This window comes from Hyposmocoma kahamanoa, unplaced genomic scaffold (genome assembly GCF_003589595.1).
Source record: "Hyposmocoma kahamanoa isolate Upper Pololo Valley unplaced genomic scaffold, ASM358959v1 86692, whole genome shotgun sequence".
Lineage (NCBI taxonomy): Eukaryota > Metazoa > Arthropoda > Insecta > Lepidoptera > Cosmopterigidae > Hyposmocoma > Hyposmocoma kahamanoa.
In genome coordinates this window covers 1-8,598 of record NW_020654344.1, presented here as the reverse complement: position 1 = coordinate 8,598, position 8,598 = coordinate 1, and the positions used below count along the sequence as shown (strand labels likewise).

Sequence of the window (8,598 nt, the reverse complement as noted above, 5' to 3'; positions counted from 1 at the left end):
CAGTTATGAATGAACACTTCGTATTCTTGTTTAAAAACCAGTTGTGAAAACAATAATAAAAAAGGGTTTTTCTTAACCAGTTAAGAAAACTTAGTTATGAAAGTGAACTAAAGGGTTTGTTGTAGGTAGTATTTCTAATTGTATGTGACGAATTTCATTTTGAGTTTGGTGTGGTTGTGTGTGTGTGTGTAAAAAATTTGTTTTTTATTATTTATGTGGCGTATTTTTGTGTATAAATAATATTTTATTTTAATGTTTAGTTGTCTATTATTTAAACTACAGAAGCACATTAGAGCAGGTTGTAAATAGAAATAATTATATGACGAGTTATACATTTTTCTTACAGAAGATATATATGAAACGGAAACTAGTCACTTAGAAAAGTTATGTAGATCTTTTTCTTCCTTGATACGAATTGGTGTCTGTCCTTCTTCCCTCTTAATGTATACTTTACCATACATCGTCCAGCATGCTGCTATCTTCTTACTTTTTACCAACTCCCTCCCGAGATAATACATTCTCCCAGCTTTGTTAGTAAGAGATTCCGATATACATATACATATATGGTTTTAGGAGGTCCAGGGACTTTTATATGCTGTGTATTTACTTGCCGTTGTTTGGTATCATAAAAAAAAATTTCAATGTCAATTACTTATTTCTATATATTACTCATTAGTTGTAAATACTATGAAATACATCTACTCGTGTAAGAAAATAATAAGAAAATTATAGACTTTTTAAATAGATGATTGCAGGTCGTCTGGTGACCAGCTGGCTTGTCAATCATTATTAAACACTTTGTTGTTCTAAGGCGGTTAACGAGTGGAAAAAACTAGTAGGTTCGTTAATAGACTTATGTACGATAAATAAAAACATTGACCTATGAATAACACGCCATACCTATCGGCAAAATTAATAAAAAAACACGTAATGTAACTTTTTGTGTCCGATAGATTTGATAAGTTTAGGTAATCTACGAGCCCTGTACCCCAACTACGGTGGGGTCGGGCTCGGCCTGCGGCGCGTGGTCGGGTTCATTTTACGGGGTGTGCTCAAGCTCTTCAATGGCACAGCAGTTAGTACTACGGGCACTTAATGAGGAGTTCGATTCCCGATTTGGGCCTATTTAAGAAACGACCATTTTTCTAAGTTGGTTTTTTTCGTCTGATATTCTAGATTATCGTTGTATCGGTATTCATAGTACAGGAATTTCGGCAGTGGTTTGGCATTTTCCCCCCTAAATACTTCTCTTTGGCATAGCTTTCAAGAAAATGGAATCTAACAGAGAGACGGTCGAGATACAACAACGCTATAATAAGTATCTGATTTCCACTACATCGGGAAATATACCTTACATTTTGAACAATTGTGAAATCTTGTACCGTAATAGAGTCTCCGTATACTACCTACGTAAGGTGGCGTACGGACGCTTCGGGCTTCGCCCACCGCTACATCTCGGCCTACAGCCGTAAAAAGCTAAAAGTTAATTTTGACTGCAAATTATTATTAAACACCTATAGAGATCCCCACACGCCGATTTTCAGCTGATATAAAGCAAATTTCCATCTGCCGCCAAAAAGTTTGTATGGCAGCCATATTAAAAAATGGCGAAAAATAAATTTTGACCGCAAATTATTATTAAACACCTATAGATTCCACCACATGCCGATTTTCAATCGAATAAAAGCAAATTTTGATCTGCCGCCAAAAACAGTTCTATGGCAGCCATACTGAAAAATGGCGAAAAACCAATTTTGATCACAAATTATTATCAAACACTGCTAGAGACCCCCATATGCCAATTTTCAAAGGGATCTGAGCAATTTTTTTTCTGCCGCCAACGAACGCTTCTATGACGGCCGTATTTGAAAATGGCGAAAAACAAATTTTTCTTCGGCCTCGATTTTGAAATCGCCATCTTGAATTTTTTTTAACCCAGGCAGTTGACCAGTGTTACCCTCTATGACATTCCTTTTAAAATTGACCAGGTTGTATCTCATAGAAATGCACAAAAATCCCCCCCCATGTATTTTAGTTTTTGCAGACCGTTGATCACTCGTTTACATTTTCCACATTCAGGTCTTCTCATATTTGATTCTTTGCCTTGGAGCCTATCCGCGTACAACTGTATAAATATATTTTTTCCACCATATCGGGAAATACGCGTTCTTATTTTTCTAAGTGAGTCAGGATTTGTAGCTTTAGATATATAATAATAAATAATGGTAATCCTCAGTCTAACGAACGAAAAATTAATAAGTACGGACAAATTCGACTGTCCGTACAAAAACCGCGCTTGTTACTTGCATGTCTTTGTATGTTACTAACCATCTATAGATTTTAATGAATTAAATTTTTAAGTTTTAGATATAATATTTTTATGTAAATATGGATTATAATCAGCTGAAATAAAATATTTTTATTTTATTTATTTAATTATTTATAAGCAACTTTATGTCAATTATAATGTAACGTACAAAAGTAGATACCTACGAGCCAAAAAACAGGTCGCACGTCTTCCGGAGAATTGTCACGCAATCTTTGGATTTCCCGCAGCTGCCGTGCTATTTCGTTACAATAATACGCTTCCATTCCGATTCACGGCAGTATAAATTGAGCCTTAAGCCCAAAACCCATTGACTGGACGGTATGGTAAGGGATCCTTCAGCATCCCTACATGCAAGCGCACACTAGCATCCCGTAGCGTAGGTAGTGACATCGTGCTCGCGTCTAGGTTCTGTTCAAATCAGTCGTGCCGAAACATCCCGACGGCCGTAGAGGCATTTCAGAGGCTGCCGATTCGGTATCGTTGAAGCGTGTTTTACGCTTAAGCTTACCTGAGCTTTGTTTTCGTAGCTACGACCATTATCATTGAAATTTAAACTATAGTGTGATAACATTAAGGTATATTACTATTCGTCACCTAAAAATCCCCAGGCGTGACGTCCCGTCAATGGGTGTCGTGACTTATGATAAATTTGAGCTATGACATGACATTAAGATATATTAGATGCTGGGATTTATACTTATAGTGCTGGGAATTCCCTAGTTATGTGGATTGTCCGGTAAAGTTGTTTATTTATAAAAACCTTGTTTCAGAACAAATGGCGTCTCCGGCACAATCCGCGCTGGTGACAAGATATGCGTAATGGACAACAAATGCAATAATCTCAGCTCGCTTAAAGCATACAGGAGGCAGTCCTGTTACATCCTACAGGATGACCGACTAAACCCTCTCTTCACTGTTGGCGAACTCATGAAGTTCGCAGCTGATATGAAGTTGGGACATACATTCACTGAAAAAATGAAAACTACTGTGGTAAGTAGGCGTTATTATATTGCGTGCGCAGGGAAGATATTTTCTTCTCTCTTTCTACTTCTGCCTTTCAATCTTTTTGGGTCTTCACATATTCGAACAACAAACTCTTGGCATCTTCAATGTCTTTGTCAAAATTCGAAGTAAGGTTTCGTAGTTCATAACTTGAAGTTTATTTTGGACGAAACACAATAACTCACTTATTACTATGTTACAACTACTACACTTAACAATGGTCGACTAAAAGCGAGCGAATTTTTCATCATAACATATTTTACTTAGTTGCTTTTAAGATAAACTCTTGATTACATAATTTTATGTCAATAATATTGTCATATTATCATATTATGACAATAAAAATAAATATTTTGTTTATCTATAACTAAATAGTTTAATATACTCTCGTTTCTTTCAGATAAACGAAATCCTGGACACGTTAGCCCTATCAAACACGGAAGACACACGATGCGCCAATCTCTCTGGAGGACAGAGGAAAAGACTCTCTATTGCCGTAGAGCTCATTGACAATCCACCTATCTTATACTTAGATGAACCTACTACGTTAGTATATTTACATTGAAAGTTTGCTGTAAAATGGGTGAATGTAATTGGATATCAAACAATTTTAACGCATATAAATCGCATTAAAACATTTTTTTATAAATAGTTATGTTTCCAATGAGTAGCAAATTGCGAAAAACGTAAGTCAAAATACCATTTTTTACTTTTTTACTTAAATATTAAATTATTTTTATGCATATTATAGGTTTCATATTTAAAAGTAAGGAAATCACTTAATGTTATGGTTATTTTCAAACATGGAACCCATAATATATTTATAAAATATATATTTAAGTTCAAAGGCAAAAAATGGTATTTTTACTTATTACAACTTACGTGTGAGGTATCCATAAGTCAATGGAGGTATCGATTTGTTGCTACGACGTGCGCTTCACGAACGCTCGTTTACGGTGCCGCAAACGCGCGTCATCTGCGCGTATACGTGCCGCACAATGGTGCACTGGCGGAAAAAAGTAATTTGTATGAACATTTATCTAAACAAATTTTACATTATTAATACAAAGCTCGAATACTCAGAAAAAATTCCTTCGATCCGGCCGGATTCGAACCGACGTCTTCTAGCATACCGCCTATCTAGTCAGCCGTGACCACGGGACCTGTAAAGGGCCCGAAACGTCGGTTTGTTTGAAAAAACAAATATACGCGATTTAAATCCGGAAAAATAGTTTCATTTCCTATGTGTAACAATCGCGAAAACCTAAGAACTCAACAATATATAATATAATGTAATATTGAAATAATCGTTTCAAACGAACTGTTTTCTCCTTTGTAATGAAAATTATTAACACCGAAATTGTTAATTATACGAATATTTTATTATCACAAAAATATTTATTTCATCCTTAAATACCCTAAAAAAACCAATAGTTTTGTTTTACTATAAAAACATAATATTCTTCGCGGTGCCACACAGAGTGCACCACTGTGTGCCGCAGACGCGCTATAGTGAATCTATTCAAAATGCAAACTTCGCATTACAAGCAAGAAGATATACATACTCCACTGGAGTTTACACTTAGAATTTCATGTAGTTGCTTCATTTCGAGAACCAACTGCAATTAACAAACAAAACTAAAATTAAAACCATCTGTTAACAAAATGCGCGATACATACTGTAGCTGCGCTGTAGCCGCGCGCGCGTATGTATCGCGTATACGCGCAGATAACGACTCCAAGACTATACTGTTTATACATGGTGTTAGATTGTGAATGTTAGGTTTACAATGGTCACTAATACTTAGGTAAAATTTTCGGATCTAAAATTGCTTTTCTCAAACAAACCAACGTTTTGAGTTCCTTCTTTTGGTCACCTGGACCATGATCACATCTGTTACTATATAATATATATATATTATTGTATATATATCAAACATTTGTATCTAATAAACGCGAGTTTAAGTTTAAAACTATATAGTTTCTTTTCCAATTATGTTTTTTTTATTTTTTCATTTAATGCTCTAGGGGCGGCTTATACACAGCAGTGGATGCGTGTAAGCGCATAATGAAGTAAAAATTCTTTACCAAGTTTTAAATAAAGGAAGTAGCGTATGTTGACATAGAAGAAAACAGAAATAAATATAAAATTTGTACTTGAAATGCATTTCGTTAAAGGTAGTTAGTTAATTTAATCGGAACTTGAACGTCTAAGGTTTCATGCAGTTCGTATTATTTTTATAACTATTATGTGATGAAAGTACTTTTGACGTATCACCACATATGGCTTTATTATACCAATGATACGAGAACAACATTTTGGCCGCCTCCAACTTTCTTCTAGCTAAACATTGACTTACAAATAAAAGTCAATGTAGCTAAAATTAAAATTCGAGACCACTACCTTGTGGACTAGAGGAAGGTTCACTAGAACTTTTATTCTTTAACTAAGCTTCCCCAAACGAAATAAGCTTCTCTCGTTATGACCTTCTTCCCAAAACAATCGTGCAATCAATATCAATTATTTTCTGGCCAACCCACTAATATTCATTTCATACAAATTTCTAAAACTTAATAACATAAAACTGTAATCAGCAACCAATTGCTTATTGTCGACTATACTCAGTCCATAATGTTCTATTCCAGCGCAAAATCTATTCAATAACCATAAATCCATCTAATAACCGGTAAATTATTTTAATAACCGGCAATTTGTTCAATCGTGACACTGAGTCTTCCAACTGTGACGTTAGAGGAAACGTCGCGCAAAACGACGACGGTGCCATATCCACATAAAACTTGACTTGATTTATTTCTCAACCTATTACATACATAAATGTTTTTTTGTCTTCTAACTTCAAGTAAGTACCATTTCAATCTTATATTGTCTCTATTATCTTTTCCAGAGGTCTAGACAGTTTAACCTCAGCTCAGTGCATTCAAATGCTGAAGAAACTAGCGTGGGAAGGCCGCACCATCGTCTGCACTATCCACCAACCCTCAGCGACCATTTACTCCTTATTTGATCAGGTAAACTTCATCTATACATACGATTGCTAATTTAGTTTTGTTACGGATACGAGTATACTTCAAAATTATAGATTTGAAGACGTTTTTGTGCAGTACTGTTTAAGTCGTGATCCATAAGGATGTTTGTTTATCTACTTCATTACACGTTCCACTGATGGACACGGGTGTACTAAGCAGAGAAGGGTTAGGTCGTGGTCCGCCACGTCGGTCCAATGGAATTTTAGTACTACATGGTTTCCAGCAACGTGTATAAAACTTCTTCGATAATTGTATAATAAATATTTTAACCCATCAAATAGTATGATCAATTCACGGTTATTTATGTAAAATATATACCTTATACATATATTTAGTAGCAGTAGGTTTCTTGTGAAAGAGTCGAGAGAGAGTCCAGGGAAGTACTGCCACCTTACCTATTTCTGCCGCCAAGTATAAAGGCCCATTTATATGGGGAGAGTTTCTCGTCTCGAACTCGCACCCACGTAGACCAAATTCAAGCCGAACTCGCCCGCATGCCCGGAACGCTCATTTAAGTTAAAACGTAAAAACTAATTGAATAGAGCGTATTTTGCCATGACTGTATATTCAAAGGCGAGGCGATTATCGTTCACGTGGACGGTCGATAATCGCGAATGTTTAGACGAGGAAAGTTTTTTATATTCTTTCGATAATCGTATCTTTGAGACGAGAAACTCTCTCCATCTAAATGGGCCTTTGGACGAACGCGGTCTCCGGCCACGCGCTGTGAGCGCGACGAAATTTGTGTCGAATAAATGCCCTAAGGGTAACAGTGAAATTAAGGCACATGGCACTCGTCAATTTACGTCTCAAGGTGACGGGCGTAGTGGCAGTGCCCCACAGATCTTTGCGATTTAAACCTCTGAGCGGAACTGCCTTGTTATGGAAAGGCGTGTCGCTTACCACCAGGCGCACCACTTGTTCGTCCCGTTCGCTTGTTGTCATAAAAAAAATGAAAGAATACTTATCGTATACCAACTTCTTATCGTATCGATGGCATTCACTATGCTGCTTGCCATATCGTGAAGAAAGTATTAGCCAATCGGCAACCGATTGTTGCACTGGGTGCGCCAGACGTACAGAAAAGGAATGTTACTTCGTACGAGGAAGTTTCTCTATGACTACTTTAAAAAGGCATGTTATTTTTTTTAATAGAAAAATCACCATGAGCCTCAGACATATTAACTAAAATAACGCATAACTCACATATTTAAGTCGAATTTTTGCTCGTCATGTTTCGAATTAGTCCGTGGTCCTTAATCATGATATTCCGCGGCGGCGACTTGACGGAACAGTAAAATAATGTGTAAAAAAACAATAATGGCGGCTTCTAGTGCGGTTCGTAATATATAACAACAAATGACATATTTTTAGTCGATATGACCCTCAACATATATAATTAATTTATGGTATGCAGACATTTGACATATTCTTGCATGATATAAAGGCTTACACTATTTCCATCGTCTAAGTATAAAGGTCACTGGGTACATAGAGCGCACTATAAGTTTCCGGAACTTATAGGTCGCACTATATGTTTCCGGAACTGGCCACTTACATAAACAATATTTATAAAGTAATTAAAACATTTGAAAATTGAACTCTTTGGCTGTAGAATACTATTTGTTTCATCTAACTGTCACTTGTTTTTACATTGTGGCGTCATTTTAGAAATTGGTTGTGTACATCACCATGGATTTAAGTTGTGAAAATTTTCGTAGTGTGATTTTCTACGATTTCAAGTGTAAATAACAGCTCAGCGGAGTTTCGTTCGGCTTCAAACTGCTTTTAGCGATGAAGCACCATGCAAGACGACTATTTATAGCTGGTTTGCAGAATTCCCACGCGGTCGTGTAAATCTCACTGACGAATGTCGTGAACAACAAAAACATCTATGCTGTGCGCAGTATGATCAGAACAGACAGGCATGTAACATACCATGAGATTCGGGAATCTTTAGGCGTAGGTATGAGTTAAATACAATCAATACTACACAAACATTTGGGTGTGGAAAAGCTGTGCTCTCGGTGGTTTACACAATTTGACTGAGGCTCAAAAAACTTGGTGCAATGCCATGCTTATCAGATTCAATGAAAGGGCGTCAAATTTGGAAATAGACATAGTAACAGGTGACGAAAGATGGATTTATAGATACGATCACAAAACAAAGTAGCATTCGAGCGTATGGGTCTTTCGAGATGACCCGAAACCAACCAAAG

At 36.4% G+C, this 8,598-nt stretch overlaps 1 protein-coding gene across 1 annotated transcript in view; it reads left to right on the top strand.

The window, feature by feature from the left end:
* The window catches only part of LOC113234995 (ATP-binding cassette sub-family G member 4-like), a gene marked incomplete at its 5' end in the record, with an annotated part of 6,536 nt that extends 145 nt beyond the window's left edge, over positions 1-6,391 (top strand). Inside the window, 3 exons of the mRNA XM_026470515.1 lie at positions 3,100-3,319; positions 3,732-3,877; positions 6,238-6,391. Of these exons, the coding sequence (XP_026326300.1) occupies positions 3,100-3,319; positions 3,732-3,877; positions 6,238-6,391 (520 nt within the window). The remainder of the gene's footprint in view (positions 1-3,099; positions 3,320-3,731; positions 3,878-6,237) is intronic.
* Between the last annotated feature and the right edge of the window lie 2,207 nt (positions 6,392-8,598).